Source organism: Hippoglossus hippoglossus, chromosome 6 (assembly GCF_009819705.1).
Source record: "Hippoglossus hippoglossus isolate fHipHip1 chromosome 6, fHipHip1.pri, whole genome shotgun sequence".
In the NCBI taxonomy this organism is placed as follows: Eukaryota; Metazoa; Chordata; class Actinopteri; order Pleuronectiformes; family Pleuronectidae; genus Hippoglossus; species Hippoglossus hippoglossus.
In genome coordinates this window covers 20,665,627-20,692,139 of record NC_047156.1, presented here as the reverse complement: position 1 = coordinate 20,692,139, position 26,513 = coordinate 20,665,627, and the positions used below count along the sequence as shown (strand labels likewise).

The window sequence follows — 26,513 nt, the reverse complement described above, 5'->3', positions numbered from 1 at the left end:
TTTTGGTTTAGTGTGGATCTACATCAGTGCAGTATTTTTCTACATAAACCCACAGGAACAAAAACAACTGAGGGTGTGTTTGGCACAAAACTTCACCCTGATGAGGCCAAATGCAACAAAGTGATTCACATGTAACTTTGTAAAAACCGGACCACAGATTCACATACAGGTTCAGTAAAAATACAAACAGAATCTAGATAGATTCTGTTATTGGCTACTACACATACAGTATATGTTTAACCAACGTGAACACTGTTAACCTTTAATGTTGTAGAAAATATGAACTGCAGGGACAAGATTTTTTTGTCTATTATTTTTTCTCAACAAACACAGAAATTGTCTCAACAAGAGCAATAATCAATCAAAAGCATCAATGTACTGTATTGTCTGAAGATAATATATATTCTGTGTGTGTTGGGGGGGGGGGTGGGGATCAAGTGTGCAAGCGGTTAAATGGAGCTTATGTACATCACCAGCCGTGGGTCTTGGAGGTTCAACGTTTCAGGTAGAACTGATGTAGGATCAGGCAGCACCAACTGATACAGCAGCAGTATTGTTACCCCTGACCTCTGACATGGGGATCAACTTTCATTTAGCATGTGGGTGAGACGAAAACAAATCTGACCCCGGAAGATGCACGGCCACTTCTTAAAGTGATCACATATTTGCTGCTGTTTTTTCAGCAAACGAAAAATGAAGGGACATATGAGCTAAACTCTAGGCCCCAGTGACAGTGGTGAGGGGTAACATCTTGCACCTCTGGGTGGGGGTGGTGAGGTGCTACTCTGGTGTTTGCTGCCCCCTAGGGCTGAGAGAAAGGCAGTGCAGGTGTGGCTCAGGAGGGACAAGGGAGAGAGGGAAGAGGAGGAGGGAAGTGGGAGGATGAAGGAAGTGGGGGGAGGAGGTAGAGAGGGGAGTAGGAGGGGAGAGGAGAGGAGAGACGGGTACTGGGCGGTGTTACTCGTCACAGCCCAGGAGCTCCATTCGCAGGGTGATGCGGTCGTGCCACTCCCACGGCAGAATGCGGACATATCGAGCGTAGATCGGCGGCTCCAAGAGGTTCTTTTTGTGAACGTTGTTGTCGCTGTTGCCGGGGAAGATCTGGACAGAGAGAAGCAGCCAATCAAAACAACAGGAAGCAACTAAAACATCTAAATAACCAAATATGTTCTTATGCTGCAACTTTCCTTAACGCGATAGTTCACTGAAAAATGAAAATTCACCCATTATATACTCACCACTATGCTGATGGAGGGGTGGGTGAAGTGTTCGAGTCCACAAAACACTTTAGGAGTCTCAGGGTTAAACAGTGTTTCAGCCAAAGTGATGTCTTCTTCAGACGTAATAAATCAGACACACCTCCATTCTGCTTGTGTGGTGTCATCCAAGTGTCGCGAGCATGTGTGTGGTGTTTCGAGGTGCCCGAGAGTACGTGAACTTAAAACTTCGAGTCGAATTTGAATGTCGAGGCTTGCGGACACTTGGATGACACAACATGAGCAGTATGGAGGCATTTTCAGTTTTTTCTGTCGTTTTATTACGTCTGAAGAAGAGGTCACAATTGACTTCAATTATATTGGATTTGGCTGCAACACTGTTTACCCCTGAGAGTCCAGAAGTGTTTTGTGGACTCAAACACTTCACCCACCCCTCCATCGGCAGTGGTGAGTAGATAATGAGTGAATTTTCAACTATCCCTTTTATACTCATAAAAGATTGAAGTTCAGGTGTTGAAATACTTTGTTTACTTCATTTTATTACAACTACTCAATATAATCTGACATTATAAACATTGTTTTTCACAATTAGAGCCTGAAAACAACAGGGTTTAAAATGAACTGCAGGCTATCGGGTCTTTGTAGTACAGGCCACAGAACTCTGGAATGACTCACCAGCTGAGATAATACTTTCTACATCTGTTACTGCTTTTAAATCCCTTCTTAACCTTTCATCTATGTGTGAATTTTATTTTATTGCTGTTTTATCCTTTTGTGTAGCACTTTGTCAATCAAGAAAAGTGCTATATTATTATTATTAAACATGTATGAAAATAAATGTGGTAAAGGTATATTTTAAGTGATTACTTCCTGTGGATGACTTGTGATGACTCACAATGAGAGTTTAACAATGAGCATATGTATTCGCAAAAAAAAATCTGGTTGAATTGATTCCCCATGTGTGAGTTGGAAAAGCAGACAATCTGACTTTTATCTGACTGCACATAAGATGCCAGATTAAAATCACGTCAAAGGAATTTTGGCAATTGAAAGAACCTCATAAACAAATGCCTACATGATCCCATCAAATAGAAATTCAAGCCATAAACTTAAAACTTCAGTCATAAACATTTCATGGATTAAGTCAGAGCAAACGAAATCAGAGCTCCTCAGCCTTGATTTATTGACTCTGTTTGGTTCATCTGGCAGATAAATGGGTTTGTGAATGCATCATGAAGGAACGCGTACAGAAAAATCAGGCACAGCGCCAACTCGATTGGTTCAATGTGTGTCAACGAGAACGTCAGATACAAGTAAGTAAAACTATTAATATCATTATAGTACACATCTCTTATCCTATACTCTATTTTCCTATCACAAGTGTTTTTTCCCCCTTTAGTCTTTATACTTAAAAAAAAAAGTAGCAGTGTTTTTATCCAATAATTTATAATGATAATAGTGTAATGCAGACCTGACTTCTTCATCTCTAAACCTAATCCCTTTCCTATTTTCTGGTAAATCCATCTTCTTTCACTCTTAAACAATAAGAAATCTATTCATCGTATATATTTCCAGTAATATTTTTAACAATTGTCCATGACTGGGTGTGGTCATATAAAGCCAGTTTCCTTGGCCTTTCTTCCAGCTGGAGGCAGAATTTTGACCAGATGCTAATCTTCCTCCTGCATCACATTAGTTATATTGCCCAAGTAGAAAATACAACAGTTCTTGGGAATTATATTTTAAAGCATCTCGTTCAGCACTAAATTCACAGTGTCCCAAAATGGTACAATCTTCAGGCAACTCCAGCAGATGTGAGAGTATAGTTTGCATCTGTATGGCCACACTGCCTCCAGCATGATTGCCTTTTCTAAAGTATTTTTCTTCTTTATATTGGGACAATAGAGAAGCAAAATACGTTTTCCCAAATAAATTCTCTCAATTTTGGTCATGTTACCCACATATTTAGTTGATATGTTTGATAAGCTGTTTTGACTTAACATTCCTGACCACGTTTCTGGTAGCGGGACTGACCTTGTCTGTACTTGTGGTCTCGTCCTTCACGATGGTCCAGGACTTCCCGTCGTCACTGTGAGCCACTTTGAAGGCCATTACAAACTGAATGGCGCCAAAGTCCTTGGCCCCTTGTGTGATGATTCCTGTGATCTTTTTGGGAGCCAGGAGGTCCACCTGAGCACACAAAAGCAGCTACACTTTACAAAAGCAGTGTTGGGGGAAAAAAACAACGTGCAGCTTTATCTTGTTCTTCTCCTGCTGTACCTGCAGCCACTCAGATCGGTTGTTTGAGGCGGCGGTCCAGGCGTTCGTCTTGCCCTGCTTGTCCAGTCGGGCATAGTGAGGGTGCCAGTTGAAGGCCTCGATGCCCCAGGTGCGGAAGGTGCTGGAGGCTGTGATCTGGCGGTCAGACACCAGTCGGGACTTCATGCCCATCGGCTCAGAGCAACCTGAAGTGTTTGAATACACTGTGGAGGTGAGACCAGGCAGAGTAACAGAGGAAGAGACAGAGAAGAAGAGGAATGGAAAGAGAGAGAAAAAGAAAGTATGATAGACAGGGGACGGACAAGAAGCGGCCCAGGCCAGCCAGTGATGTGAGGCAGCCAATGGACATTTAGATGTGATGATGATGGAGGACGAGATTAGCAGATACAGCAGGCAGAGATATGACATACAGGTCAATATGCAGCTGTAGCTGAGCTAATATAGTGGAATCTAACACCAACAACTCTTTGTTTCTACCAGCTGTGGAGTAAGTTACGGGCCATAATGAAGAAAAATATAATCTGACATTTCTGAGTCTCATTCTAGGAGAAAACAGTCACAATATAACCAGAAAATAAATCCTAATTTTATGTGAATAAAGTTATAATTATCTTCTATATTTTAGAAGAGTTTCTTGTAAAATTACAACATAATTCTCCTAAAAAAATTGTATCTTGTAATAATACAAGTTCCTTCTAAATTACACCTTTATTCTGATAATATTCCGTCTTTATTCTCATAATATTGTGGATGTAATCTCGAGACTTCAACATGGCCCTAATACTCACATCATGACGTTATATGATGATCCTTCACAAGTTTGCAGTTCACAGTATTCTTATACTCACTGTATCAATTCATATATCCAGTATGAACAGAATGTTAATCATGAAGAAAACTTGTGGAGCTCATTAATTGGCTGTAACAGACATTTGAATGAGAGTGGCTTAGTAAGGCAGCAGAGCATGCAGGTCAGATGAACAGAGGGCGAAAGCTGCATGAGGAAATTCAGAACTTCAGCTGTACTGTTGTTGCCTGGCACCACGTAAAGTAACAGCTCATTCAAAATCATTTTCATGAAATCATTTTAAACTGGATTGACCCAAGAAAGTGGAATCAAGTCTCTCCTATAACCATCAAGAAACAAAAGAAAGAACCAAAAGTCATTCAAACAGCACATGCTGGTTGTGATCGTCCGACTGAGAGGTGACCTCAAAACCAACAAGCTACAGATGGCAGTTTTGCAGTCATGCAAAAAATGGCAAGATGCAAGAAGAACAGACACTGACGGAGAAGTGGCACAACCATCAAAAAAGATTAACATTAAATGTGTAAAAAAACACACACACTGGTTTATGATAACAAAGAAAAGCAAAATTAAGGCATTTCTTGTACAGAATACAAAGAACCCAGCATTATGTTTGCCTGCTTGGTTGACATTTCATTTTCAGATGATAGATGTGACAAATGTCTCTGAATCATGAGCATTTGATGCATGTGTGTCACCATCATTACAGTAAGAAATGATTACGATTAAACATGGTTTTGATGAGAGCTCCAGGGATCCTCTTGGAATACACTCAACAGACTGTATGCATTTGTATTCAAAGTTACTGAGTAATGAAATCTTCTGAGTAGGGCTGGGCAACTAGTAACAAATGTTTCAAAACCAACTTTTATAATCTCTCACCCACATAATCTTGCTCATGTTGGTTAATACGTTCACCAGTGCTTGAATTCACAAACTGTGGGGGGGGGCCTAAAATAATCATACATTAATCATAATCGAGGTAAAAGTTTGAAATAAATGTGATATTGATTTGAAGTCATATCACCCAGCCCTATGATCGGTCACCGAGTTTAGGACTGAAAATAATTAGTGAGGAAGAGCAGGACGTAACTGCTGAGAAAGAGAAATGAGTGATGTTTCCAACATTGTTTCAGTCACTAACAAACATCAGTGAACTGAACACTTTGGGTTTGTGGGTGTACATGCAGAGTGTTGTATGTTGTTATGTTGTATGTTCTTTTGTGTGTAAGTTTACCATTCAGCTCGCAGCCCACCAGCTCCATGCGCATGGTGCAGGCCTTGCGACACACCACAGGGACAATGCGGATAAACTGGGCGATGATTGGAGGGTCAAACAAGTTGGTCTTGGTGCCGTCATTGTCCACGTTTCCCACAAATACCTACGACACAGGTAGGGGGTTAGCAAATAGAATAATTTCATAATTGATAATGTCTTTATTATTAGAAGTTTTATTTATATTTATTTTGTTTTCCAATATATATATTTATTATCATAAATATTTTCCGAAAACTGTGTGTTCCCTAAAGAAATCCTCTGTTTCACATGCTGTAATGTGGTGTCTTTTGTCAAACCAAAAGACATTACACAGTCTATTTGCAGTAGAATGTGACCAGACAGTGTAGAACAGTCAATGCTCCCTCTAGTGGTTCATTTCTATCTTTAGGAAATATGGCGTGGTTTGTGTGCTCACACTAATGTGTTTTGACATGTTTTAATGTTTCAATGTGTCGCAGGGGACAAAAAACAACTTAAAATAAGAGTTGTGGGCTGTAGTGCACTGAAGTGTCCTGACGTGTCTCCTCACATTATCCTTTCTCTGTCCGTCGGTTCTGTACATGGTGAATGTCTTGCCGTCCAGGCTGGAGGCCACCTTGAAGGCCTTAATGAACTCTGCTGTTCCTATGCGACTGGCACCTTGAGTCACGATACCTGTGAAACGCATTTTCCTCTGCAAGTTGATCTGGAATTGAGGAAAGGGATTAATTTCCTAGAACTTCTATACATGTGTTCAACTGAAAGGTCAAGTGTTCCAAATCTTTGATTGCACAATAAAAAATGTAATTAGCCTGATATAACTGTTGACAAACATTTCCACACAAAACAAAGACCTTAAGACTACTAATACTAACATAAGACTAATCATCCTAATCTACCCACTGAATTAATTTTGTACATATCTGCTGAAGCCCTGTTCTCACCTCTATCCATGGGTTCCTGTCATGTGCAGCAGCGCTCCAGGCATTAACCAGTCCCTTGTTGTGGAGGCGGGAGAGCTCAGGTCCCCAGCGTTGCAGGCCCAGCAGGCTGTAGCGGACTGATGAGGCTGAGATCTGGGATTCAGCGATGCCCCCTCCCTCCATGCCAAGCAGAGAAATGCAGCCTGTGGAGACGAAGTGTGGAGGGGGGGCAGAGTCAAACGTCAGCTTGACATTTCCCTAATGGAAATTCGGCTTACAATAACCTTTCAGACACCTGATTGAAAGGTTCCTGTATGAAGGTTAACTCAACTGGAAATCCACTACTATAAACAAAAGTGAAGACATGGTGCTAGTCCAACTAATAGTGACAAGAAAGAGCCATGTGTGACTATATATATTCACATACTCAGGTCTAATATATCTCTTATCTTTACTAAATCTTTACAGATCTTTGCAGCCATCTGGCCCTCACGTGAGAGCATGTTTTTGTGGCTGGTTACACTTACGCAGTTGGCAGTGTTTGCCCACATAAGGTGAACGGCAGTGGCATTTGAAATCTCCTTCCAGGTCCCTGCAGACGCCTCCATTCTCGCATGGCTGGCCGGCACAGTCGTTTATATCTACAGGGAGATAAACCCTATCATTACTGTGTTCGAACATAAACAGCTCACCGGTCAACTTTAATCATCCAGTCTGGACGTAGATCACAGTTAGGTGTGAGTACAGATCAGGTCATGCTCAAGAATTAAGTTTGAATATTTCTCAGACTGAGGTTAGCTGAAGCCATGCAGACAGGAGCTTGTTGTCATCATTACAGTCAATGTAGCCTTGATCAAGATATGTGGTGTCAAAGAAGCAGCTGCACCAGGAGATCATGTGGTCAGTGTGAAAGTATATAATGGAAGGCTTCCAGGAGTAAATGTATAATGCTGGGTGCCTGTAGAGGATTTATAAAACTTTTTATTATGCATGCCACGGGATTAATATGCCATTTTCTAAAACTGAAAAAAAAAAAAAAATTCTAAAAAAGGTTGAAACTCTTTAGCACGATTTAAACTTAGTTTTGAAGCCTTGCAAAATGTTTTGATCAGCTGAAAAAAAGAAATCTGAAAATGAATGAGTTCATAAAAGATTTTTTTTTAAGTAAAGTTTCCTTGTAATTCTTTGTATTTCCTCTCGATGGCACCCTTACCAACACTATCATCTCTGAGTCTGAGTTCCACGAGTCGGGGAGCCAAACGAATCGTCAGTGATACAGGGATAAACTCAAACTCCTATGTATCTCGCCCCCTCGAGAACTGCAGCGTGACTAAACCAGCTTTAGTCAAGGTTCATATTTAGCTGGTTGTACAGATGACTGCGCGCCAAGAGGGGAATTTCAGTCAATCTATGAAGCTTTTATCCCTAGAAGTTGTTAATATGCAGACAAACAACCCAAGCACACCGATGTGAGGAATTTAACCAGCAAACACACACATAGCACTAACCCCCCTACCCACATGCAGGGTCCATAAATAGCTCCATATTCAAACATTCATTTTTTCCCCACACAGACACAAGAGGAATAGAGTCATTCTGTAATGTGCATCCCTAACATCTGAATGATTAAGTCCACAGTCATGACACTTCTAGGTCTGGGAGCTCACTCGAAATCACATAAAACAGACTATTTCTAGCAGCAGCAGCTGAATATTTTAAACATCAAGCTCCAAACACTGTAAATAACCTCTTTGATCACTTTAGTGTCGCAGCACAATTTGATAGCAGCTACCTCTGTCTGTATCCAGATGTGAAAATACACTCGTAACATCAGGTCATTTTAGGTTTGACTGAGAGAATGTGTAACTTAAATCTAAGTTTTTATCCACCAGAAAAGGTTTAAACTAACTCCTGTGTGTGTTATATATGTATAATTGTATATTTAAGATAAATTTAGAATGTTTGAATTTTAAAAGCTGGATAAAACTATTCATCATTCATTTGCTGAATAGTGAATGACTTTTGAGTTAGCTCAATTTATCTATAAACAATCCTAAATTCATGTTATAATTCTCCATGTACTACCTCACAAAAGCAAACCATATGTTTTTTTTTTTTTATGAGACATGAGAATACCACACGTGCAAGCCAGAGACCTGAATCACTAATTGATGATCGACTGACGGACACTCTGGTCAAGCCGTGACATGGGTCAGCTTGTGGCCGCCTCTCCAGTAAGAGGATTGGGCAGCAGACGGACAACATAGTCTGATCAGCTTCAGGCTTTAATCTATTTATGTGACAACCAGATAACGGCAGAGGGGGCTGAGGTTCACGCATCATCCATGAGAACTGTGCTGGAAATGACTAGATCCTATTGGTAGTTCTCTACTACCCACTGACCTATAGCCAACAGCTGAATTGCTGTGACTAAACAGAAAAGGTGAGGATACTCTACGTTTTACTTAGTTTTTCTGTGCATGTAACACACTGACACGTCTCAAATATTTATATGTGTTTTGAATTAAAGAAAGAAACCCAGTTGAATTTGCTAATTTATTCAACAGAAATGTCTGCCACAGAACAGGTGGGTGTATTTTATTTACCAGTCAGAGCTGCACACATGACATGTATACGCTGCCCACATTACTTGTAAACATGCCTCAGGGTAAAGACATCGGAACTACTTCAACCAAGACAAATAACACAACAGTTGTACATACTGTATGAAGCAGTATCCTCTACTACGCACTTATAGATTTTTGGAGTGGGGGCATGTGCATGGCCTGTGTCCAACAAACCCTATAGCTTACAAGAGAAACTGCTCACTACCACAATATAGAGAGTGTCAATATCTGTCTCAGCATGAAGCAAAAGCCGATACAAACCTTATCTGAAACCAGACCCTGATCAATGCAAAAAAAACAAGGTCAGCTGGCAGTGCATGTGGTGATCAGCAAAGCTGTCTACGTCCGTGCTGCAGCCAGCCAGAGATGGGGCTAAATACAAGGTGCAAGTCTGCGTCTGTCAGCCCAAACCCGCTTTTTGTACTGCTGAGCATGAAGAGTAGATGGTGTCATGTTCTCCAAACCTCACAGTGAGAGGCCTTAACCCACAAAGTAATGAGTTTTTAAAAACCATCTGTGATTTTTATGGTTCGACAACGACACTTTGCTACAGTGACTGTGTGAGGAGTGAAACTAAGAAAAGTCTGAAACATTTGTCCTTACGGAGGTGTAGCTCAATACTGTAATACTCAAGTGTATGGGACAACTGGGATGAACCTTGCACAAAATTTAAGACGAAAGTTTGCACAATAGTTAGGTTAGACTAACATAAAATAAGGAAATTACATATTTTTAATCACCACTCCTATGTAACCATGGTTGGGAGACCAAGGGTGCTCTAAAAACATTATGGTCACCAGACAAGACCACAATGGGATTATTGATGAAGAAAAAAAGGTTTCCAGATGTGTAATTTGCTGTGCACTGTGTGGACTGGACTAGCATTAGTACACCAGGGAGCGCCACAGCAGCACCCGGAATAGCTTTAAATTGGACGTCTGCCAAGGTGTCAGTCTGCTGGAGGGATGCAGAGCCGACTTGAAACTTCTGATGTCATAAAGTATATTTACAGAGCTTATTATTTAAAGCTGTGTCTCTAAGCACTCACTCTGAATAGAACAAGGTATGGTGACATCAGATCCTGTGCACTGGTAAATAATAGCTGTGGTTCTTAGAAGTGCAACATCTTCATCTCAATTATTGCACATCTGCAGTTCAGTTCTAATGTAAGATCAACTTTCCTACACTAAATGTAGGCTACATTTGTTGACTCTTTCTTTATAGCAAACATACAGAGGGACCTTAAAAAAGATCTTAATCAGAGAAATAAATTGTCACCAAACTTAAAAAGTCATGAATCCATGTCCTTGTGGCTTGGATGGTTACAAAAAGGGATTCCCATCGATGTTTAACAACAATGGATTTCCCCTGACTGAACTCCACCTTGTGATGACATATTTATACAGCACGTTGTTATTGTAGTTTCTGAAGGAGCTCACACAAAGCACTCAACCCCCATCTGCATAGTGTGGTCAAAGGCATAGGAATGACGGATGTGAATATACAGTACTTAACTTAACATTCTTTCTTTACTTTTCCCTTTATTATTAATCAAATAAATATTTCTTCCTACTTTTCTGGTACCACAGAACTGGAAATGTTGTTTTCGTCATCAAATCTCTACAACAAGATTCCTCGATTGATTTAAAAAGGAACTTAAGGTAAGTCTCAATTGTCACCAGCTCCTCATCAAATATAATTTGAGTCTACATGAAATAACCGTCTAACCGTTCTATCCAACCAGCTGTACTGGTTTCATACTAACAAAAACAACCACCGTGGTTAATTGTGGTTACAGCTCTCATCAGTTGGTTATTGTTAACACGTGAATGTTCAGCCTCTCCCGTCTAAACACCTGACAGCTGTTTCTGTTACTGAAAATATTGTTGTAATTCCAGGTAAGCAGATCTCGTAGGTTAAATGTAGCTTGTTAAATGGAGACAATAGTAAACAAGGAAATACAAGTCAGAGAGGACCGAGTTCAGTTCATTTAAAGAGAACTATATTTAAAAATTGTCCGATCTGATACAAACGTACTTTATGTAGATGTATTAAATACACATACACTCCCTCCATAGGGGGCATGGAGCCCAGTCTGCCCACACTACCACATGGGAGGAGCTGAAAACTCAACAGAGAGAGCAGCACACCCTTTGGGCAACATCCAAGCAACAAATAACTGCGTTTATCTGTTGAGAAAATCTGGAATTTAGAGACGTAAGAAAGGAAAAGACTCCCTCTTCCCTGACTGTTTCCTTCCTTCTGCTTGAGTCCAAAGAGAAATGCCATTAACCTTTCTCTCTATTTTCTCTGCATCTCCACACTCCTCCCCACCCACTCATAGAGGCTTTTAGGCCAATTTGACAGGACGGTCACAAGTGCTGGAGCCAGACCTGAGCAGTGAGTGTGACATTGTCAGGAGGGCAGACTTAATTCACTGTTCCGCCTCCACTTTCACTGTTTTCGCCCGGCAACAGTAGCAGCGCTGACGTTGTGAGCGCTCCGTGTGGGCCGCCACTTTCTGTTGGCTAGACCGGCACGAGGGATAAACTGTGTGTGTATGTGTTTACCAAACAGCCTGTATATGAGATCATGAGCTGTGTGGGGTTGTTCACGAGGGACGTGCAGTGCACACGTGATTTAAGGTTTGTACATAAAAGATTTGTTTTCATCCAAAATTGTTTTTTCTAAGGAATTTTAGTCTTTTAGGGGGAAAGATATTCAGCAATTCATTTTATACATTTGAAAAACATTCATTAAAGAAACTCATTTATAATTGTTTTTCTACTTGTTTCCTGTAACTGAAAGTGACTATTAGTGGATAGTGCACACACACGCACGCACACACACACAAGAACAATTAAGCTGTCACAACACAGTCATCATTAGCTGTGAATGGAGGGGTTCTAATAACCAGTATGGTCAAATTAATTCCCCTCATCAGTGTCCCTGAGGCGTTATCTAGTTAACGTAAATGCCTGCTCTGCAGAGGGCTCCTAGTCTGACAGCTTACTTACTTGTAGCACTTTCCAAATGTGGATTTTTATGAGCTGTGATTTGCGGTTCTCAGCGTTAAAAGCAAAACACAGAACAGTTCACTTGGACTGTACTCAGTAAAATGAGTACGTTTGGAACATAAATACTGGCGGAGGAAATGTAGATTAAAATAGATGCCAACTTTAAAAACAAAAAAAATGGCCTTGAAGGCATATGCATACATTCAGTAAAGGTTGTGGCATTAAACAACTCATTTATGAGTATGAAAGAAAGTCTTCTTTTCAGGGTTGGAGAACTGATAAAAAAGTGTGGTGGTGTATCTAATGCTGGCCTAACTCTCAATGCCACATTTTCTGCTGGACTTGAGTCAGGAACAAGGAGAGATAATGTTGACCTCAACACTTCCCCCGCCTGTGAGAGAGTGTGTATGTGCATGCATGGTGAGTGTTTATGTTGGTGTGGGAGTGTTTGTGGAATTCCTCTGCCTCCACATGCAGCCAAAGAAACAGAGAGCACCTGGATCAAAGAAGGAACACACACACACACACGCACGCACGCACACACACACACACACACACACACACACACACACACACACACACACACACACACACACACACACACACACACACACACACACACACACACACACACACACACACACACACACACACACACACACACACACACACACACACAGTTCTCACTTGAATCCCAGTTTTAAAGTTTTACCTTTTTGCGAACTTAAATCTGCCCCTTGGACACCTAGGATAAAAAGGCACACATGGTCAAACACAGAATGCACTTAGGCTTTTCCTAAAAGCTTCCTGCTAAATTTGTTCTTTCTGCACACGGGCCTACTGTTATTCTGCCGCCTTCTCGTGCAAACAGTAGCCATCTGTCTCTGTCTGCGAGGCAGAAGGCTGTTGGAGGAGGGCAGCACATGTTCCCACCGTTGTTTCCCTCTCTTAGGCCTGACCCTGACTGAACCAACCTGGTCTGAGTGACGTGTGAATGAAACTCCCATAAGGACCACAGCTGACTGTCTGGTGGCCGGCACTTACGACAGCTGTCTCCAAGTTAGAGTGCCGGTTAAGACAGATAAACAGGGACCTCCTCAGCTTGGCCAAGTGGTTACGTAGGAATGACTGGGAGTAGTAATTGTGTTCTCAATACATCAACAAATCTTAATTACACTTGTAGTATAAACCAAAGAGGCTCAATGGATGTTTTGTTGGTATAAGATGTAACCTAAGACTTACCTACTAATCTTTACAGTCAGTAATGCTGTAATTCTGATTTGTTCAATATTCACAGTCAATCTTTCTATCTATTCTTTTCCACTACAGTGAAAATGGCCAAAAACCTTTAAACTGGCCAGAACAAAAATGCTTGGAAATAAAAACATTGAGCAACTTTCCATGAATCTTGATTCGAAGCAGACTATTATTCAAACTCTCAGAGTTATAGCACAACTTTACAGAGAATATTGTTTAGTCGCTGAACAACTATTGATGTAATCCTCATCAAACTATTGAAGAGGGAGCACAGACTTACTGTTCTGGCAATGGACACCTTCAAAGCCCGGCTGACACTTGCAGACGTACTCGCTGAACACGTCACCTCGGCGGGATTGGCCCGTCACCTCGCAGATGGCATCGTTCTTGCAGGGATTGGGGTTGCAGGGCCCTTTCGGAGGAGAGGAAAGACATACATGAGTTGAACAGAGGTTGAGCAGTACTGTGTATTGTAACCTCTAATGAATATGTACTCTTCAGGAACTGGGACAGGATAAATGACTTACCAGTCTCAGTCTCGTTGCAGGTTTCTCCAGAGAAGCCATCAGGGCAGATACAGATGAACGGAGTTCCTGCTCCAGTAACACAGGTTCCACCATTACTGCACACATTCACCTCACAGTAATCACCTGCACACAGAGGTAGAAAGACAGGTTGAGTGCTACAGAAATTTCAAACAGTGACAAGCAGCAGAAATGTATCTAGTAAAGAACAGAGGTCTGCGTTAAGGAACCTCATGAATACAGAAAGTAAATCATTTAAAAAAACATTTTTACCCGCTCAAATTGCAACACTATCCCAAAAGATGTTGATTTAGTGTAAAGAGTTAGAATTAGATTAAAAGAAAAAAAACTAGGGTGGCACGCGGTGCTGCAGTGGTTAGCACTGTCGCATCACAGCAAGTTTCCCTGTTTAGCTGGGGTCTCTGTGTGGAGTTTGCATGTTCACTTGGGTTTTCTCCAGGTACTCCAGCTTCCTCCCACAGTCACAAGACTCTTAAATGACCATAGCTGTGAATGTGAGAATGAATTGTTGCTTGTATATACGTTTGCCCTGTGATACACCCCCACCCCCAAAAGGGATAAGTGGTAGAGATAATGGACGGATGGAATAATGATCTCATAAAGCTGTAGTGGGTAAGAGTAGTAAATCAATCAAAAATAGAAATCAGCTTCAGTTTGTTTACAAGTCACATTCTATGCCCAGACTTGAGAAGATGATTTGAAAGAACATCTGATATCTGAAGATAATGTCAGCTGAGCTTTGGAAAACAATGCAAACTTTACTGGATTGCATTGAGTTTTTGGCTGCTTTCATTGAAATATCTTGTGTGGGAAATAAAAAAATCAAAGCAGCAAAAGTGGAGCATACTATAAAAACTGGTTGATTTGACTGGGGTTTGTCTTCCACATTTCAATTTCATAAATGCCTGGCAGCTCAGCGTTTCCTGTCAACAAACATCTGATATCCCCAGACCCATATTTCAGGACAGGAAGAGGACAATCAGATACTGCAGCAGTTGTGACTTGACGTGAAAGTCGTTTTTAGCATTATCTGAGAGTGAAACATGTTTTAAGAGGCAAGGGCTCAAATCATATTTTCTTTCTTTATTACTGTGGTGATGAGAGAAATTAAATAAGAATTCATATATTGAACTGTCTTTAGTGAATTTATTGTAGCAGGAAATACAACAGAGAATATAAGAAAAATAACAAAAGAGTATATCTAAGAATATAATCGAGAATTTATCAGAATATATCAGAGTCTATTTTCAGCTGAATAAGACAGAGTTCTCAACATCCCAGCTTGATGCAGAAGTCTGACAAAGGAGAGTTCAATCCTTCGGATATTTATGATATTCTGGTCAAACCACTATCGTCAAAAAAGGAAAACAATTTTCATCCAGGAACTCTCAGCCAGCTCCCACTACACAATCAGCACTGGATCAGTGCCAGTGCTTTGGGTCGCAGTTCATCTTGCTTCTTACAAGGTCAAGGGAGGTTCATGCACAAAAGGCAAAATAAAGTTCATGGAGTAGAAAAACATTACATACAAGGTATAGCAGACAGTTATAATTTCCATTACAATTACATTTGCCATTTTCCCCCCTGGTAGCCTGCTGCAGGTTGGATGTGTTAGACTGAACAGCTGAGTAAGCCGTCACTACACTGTAAACACAACAAGGGCACTGGATGCTTCCACCAGCTCCACCTCTGCTCTGCCAGAACCTGACGATCTGGCAGCTCTCAGGGCATGAGGGAAATCATGTCATCCAGCTCTGGGTGGAGAAAATAAAGGAATGAAGAGGCACGTGGTGGTTTTCAACAGTGAAGACTGAAAGAGCAATGATTTATTGTCAGTGTATGTACTGTATATATTTAAAATAAATATCACAAACTGAAAAGTAAGTATGATCAATTCAACTAGATAGCATGGAATCTAACAAAATACCAAACTAGGCTCTACATATGGTTTGAACAACAAACCACATGTAATTACAGTTTCCTGCACGTACACCTCGTAACACTGCGGAAATGAACTTCTAAATTATACCCTGATTACCCCATTTTGTCACTTATGGAGAGAGTAAATCATTTGGGAGCTTTTTAACACCCGAGAGGGCAGGGATGACTTTACCAAGTTAACATTTATCATTTGGATAATTGATGAGGAAACTGAGGTTGACACCCAAGTGTGACACTGGTGGTTTAAGAACCAAAGTGTGATGGTCTATAGGCTAAAAAAGAGCTATGACCTGGGTTTTTTTCCCAGTTTTTTTTATCATCGTTTAAGCAGGGTGCCTATTCCACCGCGAACAAAAATACTTACGGACAAAAGTACTGTTTAGTCCTGCTGATGGTATAATTCTCAGCAACCACAATGCCACAGCTGAAACACATTTCGAAGACACTTGAAACTTCCTATTGATCGTACATCCTGTGTCCTCTCCATCTTTCTCACCTCAATTTTATCCACTAACGTACAAAATTTGGACGCCATTCTCCATTAGAGGAAATGTAATGTAGATCTGTGACACCACTGAGGGAGGAGGAAAAAATAGAATGAAAGAGATCCACTTTGCAAAAATCCGTTTGGCTGTTTATCCACTGAACTGCACTTCTCATGGATGTCAAGTGTTATCAGCGCTGTATCCAGTGTCATGGCCTTCAAGTGCCTTCAAATCTCATGGGACTGTTAGGCAACAGGTTTGGCTGGCACAGCCGGTACATCCTTATCCAAATGTTGCTGCCTGTTTATCTCTAGGGAAGGAGCAAAACCTCTTTTTCTTCAGGGGCAGACCGCTCCAACAGGAAACTCCCAGTGCAGATAAAATCCTCCTGAGAAAAGACTAAATCTAATATTTTACTGGAACAATCTGACTGATACACTCACTAGAAGGGCATGCATACCTCCACCAAGGTCCAACAGTCCCCTTATGAAACATTATAATTCACAAGATCCAGATTTTTATTGAGATCTGCATCAAATTACACACACACAGAAAAATGAGTCCCCCAAACATGCCAGATTTTTTGTCCCCATCAAGAAAATGTTGGAAAAATGCTTGCAATGTTGAAGAAAGTGAAAAAAGAATCCTAGATCTGCTGCAAAGTTGTATGGGTTTCTCTTTAGGCAATGCACACATCCCCTCATTTCATGGAAATTGGTTGAGTAGTTTTTGCATAATGCTGCTAACTAACAAACAAACAAATGCAGATAAAAGCATAAACTCCTCGGTGGAGTTAAACTTTGTTTAACTGTCTCTGTAAACGCTGCTTGTGGTCTGCTCTGATAGAAGGGTAATGTAGTCGGGAGACTGTCAGGATTGTATGAGGAAATTAAGTGAGCGATGTATTAGTCAAGGTGGTCAGTGACGAGACAGTGGTCAAACCATCAGAGACTTCTTAAAAATCCCCTAAATGGTGCCACTGTCAGTAGAAACCACCACGGTATTAAATTACACAGTAATAAAGAAAACTGCTTATTTTTCAAACATATCCACAGTACAGTAAAGATATGATAGGATCACAAGACCAGCTTAAAGAAAAAAATGGCATTGAATTCAACCATTTAGAAAATAGTAGTTGTGTGTGGTTTCCTCCCTAAGCTCTGCTGCTGTTTCAGAGGAAACCACAGACTTATTCTTCTCCTTAATTGACGGGAACAGCTGACAAATGCTGTTTCATATAAACACAACTTTGTATTTCAAGAGAAATCTGTGACTCTCAGTTTAGTTTCTTGAGAAATCCATGATGGAACACAGGCTTTGATTTCAGCACTTCTAATTTCACTCACCACAATTTAAAGGGTCAGTTCCGCCTTATTTCAAAACACAAGACATATTTCCTTAACAAACCTATGAAAGATTGGGTTTTTGTCATGAATTGTCTGTCTCTGAGACTTGTGCCTACATCATCAATACATTGCTAGTGAATCAAATTTGTTTTATGGCACCAACAACATTGAAAAATGCAGTTTGTTTCCAAAACCTCTTGTACTTACCCTGAACAAACTTTCCACTTAGACATAGTCCCTATGAACACTCTTTGACAGACACATAAATGTTGGTGGATTTTCTAAATGACAGTTTTACATGCTGAGAGCACAACAAGCCAAAACCTATTCATCTCCATTGTGATCTGCAGGCGACCAAAATCTCAGGGATGTATTTAACAACCTCAGTGAGAAATTATTTTGTGTATTTCTTCAAGCTGCTGCCGCTGCCTATGTAAGGAAATTCCTAAACCTGATCAGTTATCCAGAAATACATCAAGTAAGGGAAAAACACTTTAAGTGCTGTTTGTCTCTTTGACTTTGATCTATATTAACCCTGTTTGGCTGCATGCGCCTAAAAAAAAGGTTGCTGCCGGAGGAGTGACTCCTAAATCCCTTTGTAAGAAGCGATGCGAAAACAAGCCTAAGCATGTTAGCATCTTGATGTTCAATTAAATAAATATGAAACTGAACCTGAAGATATCTATCTACTAATTCCAGAAATATCTGTCTGTCTGTGGAACATGTATCTCAGGAGACCCTTCTTGTCTTATCGGCTACACACTTGGCATTGACCCAAGGAAGTGCAGTGTCGACTGTGGTGCGATTTGGACACGTTATGTTTTATATTAATTAAATTTGAATCAACAGGTAAACACAGCCTTTCAGTCTGTGGGGGCGGCGTAGCGTGCCTTAACAGGCAGTCTGCAGTACGGGTTAAACAGGCCCTGGCAAACTGGCAGGGATATGTCCAGGACAATGGGCACAACAATTCTCCAGTTTGGGTTTGCATAAACAGGTGAACAGCACTTTGTGCAGCAGTGGTGGCTTCAGGGTTCTTTGGACTGAGTCCACTTTTTCAGAAAGAGAAGAGCATCATCACAGGCAAAACAAACAGCCCATTCCAAACAGGCAGGTTTAGAACAAGTTTAGAATAGGCAATGCATTCACAGGCACATGTGAATTATAAAATATCAATACTTGATTGATATTTCGCTGATATTCTCCCTCATAAATCAAAGTTAGAGGTTCCCAGCATCTTCCAATGCACCTCATTAAATACATTTGCACAAATGACACCACTGTGCTAAGTGTACCCAGCGCAGTGTCCCACTTTAACTTAACCACAGTGACAGATTAGTAAGGTATGTGGAGTTATGTTTGGCAGAACAAGCCATTTCCACCGGGCATTGTGCTTCTCTCAGTCCTTATGAGTCATAGTCTGTGCCTTTCCCATGATGCCTCAGTGCAAGAATGAGTTTCAAATACCAGACCAAAAACACAGAGCAAAACACAATGATTAAGTCATCAGTGAGACCTGCCAAGAAGGGGTATATGTACTTCTGCGTGAGCTTGAGCCTCTGATATGAGGACACAGCTCAACATGTGTGTTTGTCATATCGGTTCATGTAGCGAGATTCTTACTGCAAACATTGGGAGACATTAAATATCCTGTAACACTGAACTTAGTATCTCAGGATGGTCTGATGACAGCAGCTCCTTGATGTGCATACATCGATAAAGCAAGCCTTTACAGTCTTTACTGACTATTTAGTTTTTCATACCTGAATCTCAGCTAAGTAAACTTTAAGAAAACCAGGCTCACATCTAACATGATAGCAGTGACTGCTGATCTAAGTCAACACATCTCCTCTCAAACTGTATGAGATCACAGGTGAATGGGAAAAAAAGGAAACAACCATTTTACAAGGATAAAAAGGTACAGCTAATGGATAGATGGATGGTACCCTTTTACAAAACCTGCTGTAGGAAGTCATTTAAGGGCCTTGCTAAATTGTTATGAAGACGAAGGAGCCATTACAGTCCACAAGTATTGGAAGTGAACTCTCTGAGGACATTTACAGCAGCCCATATTGGTAAAACAGTTGATGGCTTTGGAGATAAAATACCACTTTGGGAAAATGTCACCTTAACATGAGGAGCGTTTGTGAATATTAATAGGTTTTTCTAGGGACTGCTTATGAGTTTTTTCTTTATTCAATTCCTTGAATTTGCCGCTCCATGTTGACCAGGGATCTACTGGACTTATGCACCATGAAGGTGTTGTCATTAGGCCAATCGCACAGTCTGAGCACAAGCAAAGCAGATCTTGGCACTAGCAGGGGCTATTTGAGTGCGACCACAGGGGTTTCAGTGAAAGCATTACAAATCAATAAGTCCTGCTCTCAAACTGAAAGACCACACTCATGAATAAACAGAAAAAAAACACATAACTGCTTTATTTCACAGAAAATTCACTCAACAAGCATGCTGTTATGAAAATACAGAGTCCACAGCCATGGGCAAAAACCTCTTTCATCTGAATTACTCTTATTAAAGATGACATGAAGATTAGCAGCGCAGCGACAATTAAAGACGGATTGGAAGGAATTAGCTTATTAAAAAGGAACTGTGAAAAGAGCCAGGTTGACCCTCATGATCCGCTCCATATCTGACTGAGTAGGAACCTTAAATACACATGAATAAGCCTGAATATACTGTGCATGTGTGCATGTTCAAGTGTGTATGGTTACGTCACTGCTCCATGTCCTGAAGCCTGACAACAGTAACGCTCTGCGCTCTGCTCTGTCACACACACTGGGATGCCGGAGCATATAGGCTGGCAGGCCAGTGTGGGAACTCTGTGTTCCAGAAAGCAAAGGAGAGCCGCCCGCGTCAAACACGCACACACACACACAAAGACACAGGTCCAGCCCTTGTTAAAACCGTTAAGGATGTACTGAGGCATAATAAGAAGGCTTGAGACCTGTAGAGTGCTCATCAAGTCTGATTGCCAAATTGCACCACTGAGTGCAGGAGACATTAGAAAGAGAAGACCTGGACATGTTTTACAGGAAGTGGATTCATCAAGGTCGGGCCTGCTCTGAGTCCTTAAATAACCCTGGACCTTTTTGTCAATATGAAGATCAGCAGGACTCCTGCTGCAGGTTAGCTTTGTGTAATCTTCAAGTGCTACTCCAGAGCAGCACAGCCATCTGCTGCCGCTCAGAAAAAATAAAAACAAAGATAGCCAGCCGCTAAAAATACACTCACACGTCACGCACCATCAACACAACAGCATGCTTTTCTCTGAAGAACTGTACTGGAATAATGCCACAACAACAGTCTTAGCAGAATGTGATGCCTATATGCAACACTGTTACCGAGCTCTGATCACTTGAACTCAAACGTTTCATGTTCTTGGACAGAAGTAGTGACTATTTTGTCATTGGCTCAATCTTTTAGCTCATATGACAGTGCGTAAAATATTCAGCATGGCAGATTGGAAAGTGGGACGAGTGATACTAATCAAGTGGCCCAAATTAGATGATATTCCATATTGCAATGAAACATTGATTAAGGAAGCTATTCTAAGAGATTTGACGGGAAAAGTAATAAAGTCATCAGAGCTGAAGAAGACAAACGCCTAAAGGGAGGACACAGCACACGCAGATGGTACGAGTTGGATTTGACAAAGAAACGCACAGACATTCAACTTTCCCTCACACACACTCACAAACCTTCTGACTTAAAAAGTCAGGGTATAAATACTTTACCAATAAAACATTCACTGCGATTAATAATCATTTGATTATGGATTCATCTACAGGATATTTCTTTAAAGGTTGAAAATATGTGAAAAATACACATTTTATTCAAAGGTCTTGTTTTCTTCAACCAACAAACCTAAATACTTTCACTTGATTTTCATGCATCAAATCCGTACATTAGAGACCCAGGAATCAATTATCAACAATGTTGAAGATTAATTTTCTTTCAGTCACTTTATAGATTAACCAACTGATTGTTTCAGCTCTACTCTATTCATTGGTTTGGTAGCGTGGTTTTTTGTAGTGTTTATTCTCGTTCAAAAAAGAAAAGAATCTAGCTCTTGTCAGGGTTAAATTGCTAAAAACTTAGTATTTGAGCCACAGCACCTGTTCAGTCTGTTGATAAGGGAAACTTCATTCCTCAAAATAGCACAAGTAGAAATAAAGGATAATTCATGTATCAAATGACCTCAAATAAACCTTGATTAAACAGGCAAAAGAGTCATTACATGATCTGATGTGGACGAAGCACATCCCTCACTTTAGCAGGAAATTATATTCCTGAATGAGTCCAATGACTGCCAGCAAGTGAATTTGCCCAGATTCTAACTGCAAAGTGTTTCAGTGCACCTGACTGCATCCACATATTACACCCTCCTGCCACGCCATTGGACCAGCATCTGGTTATATTTAGCGTGGGTTCCCTCCGCTCACTCTCAAGTGGCCCTGTGATTGAAGACATCCTCAGTCCTGAGACAGAAGACAGGTTTCTACTGCTTTCCCCTGAGCCGTTAACAGAGAAGACCAATGAGCCACAACGTGCTGAGTTGAGCCTAATTGTGTAAAACGAAGAAAGAAAAAAAAAAACACTCCTCAGCTTTCATTTTGCCCTGTAAACATTTCACATGACACAGCAGCAACAAGTCCAGTAACACACCCCAACCCCCCCCCCCAAACTCCCTGACAGCGTTGAAAAGGTCTCAGTGAGGACTGTTGTGGGTGGAAGTTCACTAGCATGTCCGTGTTGGCTGCTGCGTCCGGAAAAGTGACTCAACGCTGTGGTCGGGGCAACCACACCTAGTCTCTCTATATGGCCGTCCAGCCCCTGATCCTTGAGGAAAAAACGAGCTGGGATTTATGTGCTTCTCTTCAGGCTGCAAATGTTTCCAGTTACAACAAAAAGATATTAAAAGGGAGGGTATTAAACATTTATGGAAGTGATGCACCGGGGGAAACGCAGCAGCCTGGCTGTCACGCATGAGGATGTTACAGGACACAGAATGCAAATACTGGCCAAATCTAAGTTTAGTAGAATAATTTTTAAGAAGTACCTGCATTGAGTCCCATGTAAAGTAAATTGGCAAATAAACTTTGACAAATTGAAAATACTAAATACTACAGCTGATTGACCCTCCTGTCAATAGTCCTAAAAAAACAGTCACTTACTAACAATAAATATGAAAATGTATTAAGAATTTATATTTTCAAAGCTTTTTGAAGTACTCAATGTGTTTAAACGATAATCAATTTTCAAATATATATGAAATGATGTGTTGTTCAAAGCTATAGAGTATAGATCTGTGTAAATTGTGGGCCCTAAAAAAAATCCTAGAACCACCACTTGAGGGTTTGATGAGCAGATATAATGCCATATTAATATTCAAGAAAGTTATACATGAGCAAAGGGGACTAGTTAAACCGTATGTCTATAGGCCTACAACTTGCCAGGTGCTTCAGTTCACTGTTTAACTATTTTATACAACATTTCCACCTAAATCTATTAATGAGTGGAAAAAGCCAGACCTCTGGAAACAAGCATTGGTCCCTGAGACGTGGAGGAAACGTCAAAGCTTGACTTGTCAACACGAAAGGGGTCAAAAGTCCAAATGTTTCAGGAAAAACCACAATCTGTCTTTCACATAGAACCCACCCGACTTATGAATTCACCTCCTTGTCTGTGTGCACGCAGTGGAAAAGGGGACATTTTCACATTTGGAAAATACATCATCATCATCATACCAAGGGTTCATGTGACATGTGAAGTCTTCCCCTGTAGGTCTGTGAGGAAAAGTGAAAGCAGAGGAGAATGAGGCCATTTTGCCCTTTGTCCATCGCCCTAAATGTGTTTGATGCATGGAAATGCAAACAAAGCCAAACGCCAACGGCATGAGGTTAAACATAATAACCAGCCTGTATCTGCCGTGCTGTTTTAAAGGGGTCACAGTGCATGTGACCCCTTTTATAGTTATTATGTTTAATAATGCCCTCAGGTAAGCATTCATTCTGACTTAAGAGGAAAACCCTTCAAACATGCAGCCATATTTCTCAAAGATAAATGATCTGATTCTCCTTATAACTAATGTGATCTTGTAGAATCGGAGCCAGACAATGACTCACTGCTCACATTCCCACACTGTGCTCTCACTCAGGGAGGGTTCGAACTTGTGTAGCTGCACATGTCCCACTGCTGATGAAGTGACGGGGCCCGGCTCAGGTTTACACCTTCACATAGCAAACACGCGGGCTGAAAGTACATGACAAGTGAGTGGGTTCAATCGGGAGGAGAAGACAAAGAGAGAGGAACCACCAACTCAACAGAAAGCGACGCTCCGGGGACGTGAACGGTTTGAACTGTAAACAAACATGGAAGAGCAAACTTACCGTTCACTGCCAACACCAGACAAGCCGCCAAAAGTTGCAGCCACATGAGAATACGCGTGTGCTCCGTCATGGCTGCTGTGGTTGTGGGTTGTTTGGAGTTCTCGGAGGTCGGTGGAGGACAGCGGGGATTCGCGCTTTGCTGTTGCCGAGGCTCGCGCTCGTTGTGCGGCTCTTCTGTCCCAGGCGGCAGCCGTGGAGAGGGAGCACGTGCGCTTGCGACCTCAGCCAATCGCGGTGTGGCATTTAATTGTAGCCCCGCCCCCTCCTCCTCGCTGTTGTTGATGTAAAAAAAAAAGACCAACAGGGCAATAAATTACCATGGAAACAAAAGAGAGCTTTTATGGCTAATGATTTGTATTAAATGGAAACGTCTTGATTAAGATCTTTAATATGAAAACCTCTGAGAGATAATGAATGGCTCCCTGCAATTTTTGCCAGCTGCACTTACATTTAATGCTGACCTAATTTATTGTTTCCATTGAGAGATTGTTACACAATGGGCCCCTGATATGTAAAAGCCCCCCTCCCTATCCCTCCTGCAAGACCCCTAGACTGGTGGAGACACAAAACAAACCAGACTACACAACCATGTCCGCTGAGGTCGGTTTATGGTTATTTTGCACCTCTCTTTGGTTGTGTTTGTGTGGCTCAATGGTCATTTAATGTCTATTGTGGTTGTGTTGCACATCTTGGACTAATTTTGTCTCTTAACAGTCCTTTCTGCATTTCTCTGTAATTGTATTGTGACTAATTTTGGTTGCTTTTTGTGTCTTCCTGGGATTTTTTCCAACGGCAGACCAACAAGCCCACTGACTGCTTGAGGCGAGAAAGAAAACAACACAGAAAGCTGCATGTTTTAGACTACATGGTTCTATTTGATGTGTTTAGCTTTTATTAGAACTATTATTGTCATTGTTATTGTTATTATTATTGTTGTTGTTATTTTAGCTTATGCTGACAAAGAGAATATTCCCGAAATCAAATTGCATTTAATTATTTCCCCTCATAATAACAACCCCCTCAAAATTTCAGCACACAGAAAAACAAGAGCCAGATATGTCACCTAAATGTTTATGGTCTATTGTGCATTGTGGGTGATGGGTAATGTGGACAGGAAGAGAAGCCCAATTAAAAAAATCTTACTGTCGGGATAAATGTGGCAAGAGTAAACATTTTAATTACAGTTTCTGTTTGTGCATGTGACACAAATCACTTTTGTTTTACTTAAAATAGTCTACACACTGTACTATTTGGAAAATGTTACCAAGGTGTGTGAATATACGAACACCAACAAACCTTGTTTTTTTTAACACTTGTAGAATTAGTCTGACTTTGCATGTTTACTCTGTTTAATTTGATCACACAAGCTAATCACATCAATGCATCTTCAAATCTGTAATTTTGTTTCTTGATTGAGCCTATATGGTCATTGTTGTCTGATTCTTCAATTCTGAGAGAATTCCCATGATGGAGCCATGCATGAAATCCTCCTCTGTAATGCAGATTTCAGGCCAGTGTTATATTGAGGAAAGCTGAAAGGTTCATGTGGGTGTTTCTTGAGCCGAGATCCAGCAGTGTGGGTCAGAGCAGATTTTTGTGCTGTCAGTGGTAGTGGGCGTGAAGTGAAGAATTGTTTTTAATGGGAGTGACTCTGAGCAGTGTCCGACAGTGTCAGACCCTTTCAGTCTTTGCATTGTTTATGTCTCATTCCTCTTCCATGGATGGATATGATTTTGCTATAATTTTTATGCACTAAATCTACTATAGATATAGCCTACAAACACAGGCCAAATATAATAATTCTTATTTTTATTATAAGCCAGGCATTGTATCCGTAGCTATCACATTTACATTTCCTTCCAAGTGGGTTTAAAATGTGACATATGCTACTGCAGCAGCAACAATATTCTCAGATGAATTCGACCCACTTTGATTGGCAGGGTAAAATTCACCCTTCTGTAGCCTAGTAACACGCCAAAGTGATTTAAATGCAGCTTAAAATGATCTCACGCTCGACGATGGGTTCTAACACAGAGGAGAAAGGCTGCTGCGCTTTGATGGTCTGTTTTCATCACATCTCAATGCTCAGTGTGTCGCTGTCTTCTCAAACACTTTTTGATCAAACGCGCTTGTAAACGTAGAGATTGTTCAGTCTTGGAAAAGTTCTGTGTGAAACCTATAGCATTTTTCACAAGCTGAAAAAAAAATCCTTCCCCTGGATGACCCTATAACATCAAAGCTAAGTCTTGGGCTGTATGGACCAAGTTCCTCCTATATTCCCACTCATTAGTTTGATGAGCTGTATGGGTCAAAGAGGGGCTGAACAGACTTTACTGTAGGAATTGAAAGAATCCCTGACGTCATCGCCTATAAAACGATGAACATACAAGCAAATGAGA

At 40.9% G+C, this 26,513-nt stretch overlaps 1 protein-coding gene across 4 annotated transcripts; it reads right to left on the bottom strand.

Annotated features, from left to right (window-relative positions):
* On the bottom strand, window positions 1-24,324 carry mfge8b (milk fat globule EGF and factor V/VIII domain containing b). Of its 4 annotated transcripts, none has more exons than XM_034588996.1 (11): window positions 24,115-24,324; window positions 13,915-14,037; window positions 13,668-13,799; window positions 12,843-12,875; window positions 7,014-7,127; window positions 6,508-6,689; window positions 6,114-6,269; window positions 5,543-5,687; window positions 3,498-3,700; window positions 3,252-3,407; window positions 1-1,101 (listed from the first exon to the last, which is right to left on the bottom strand). In XM_034588996.1, exons 1-11 carry the CDS (start codon window positions 24,182-24,184, stop codon window positions 958-960), a joined length of 1,458 nt encoding a protein of 485 aa, XP_034444887.1. In that variant the 5' UTR covers window positions 24,185-24,324; the 3' UTR covers window positions 1-957. The 4 variants fall into 4 exon arrangements, with proteins under 4 accessions (XP_034444887.1, XP_034444888.1, XP_034444889.1 ...); XM_034588997.1 differs by having other exon boundaries at window positions 3,498-3,682; window positions 24,115-24,302; XM_034588998.1 differs by lacking the exon at window positions 12,843-12,875.
* Window positions 24,325-26,513: the final 2,189 nt, after the last annotated feature.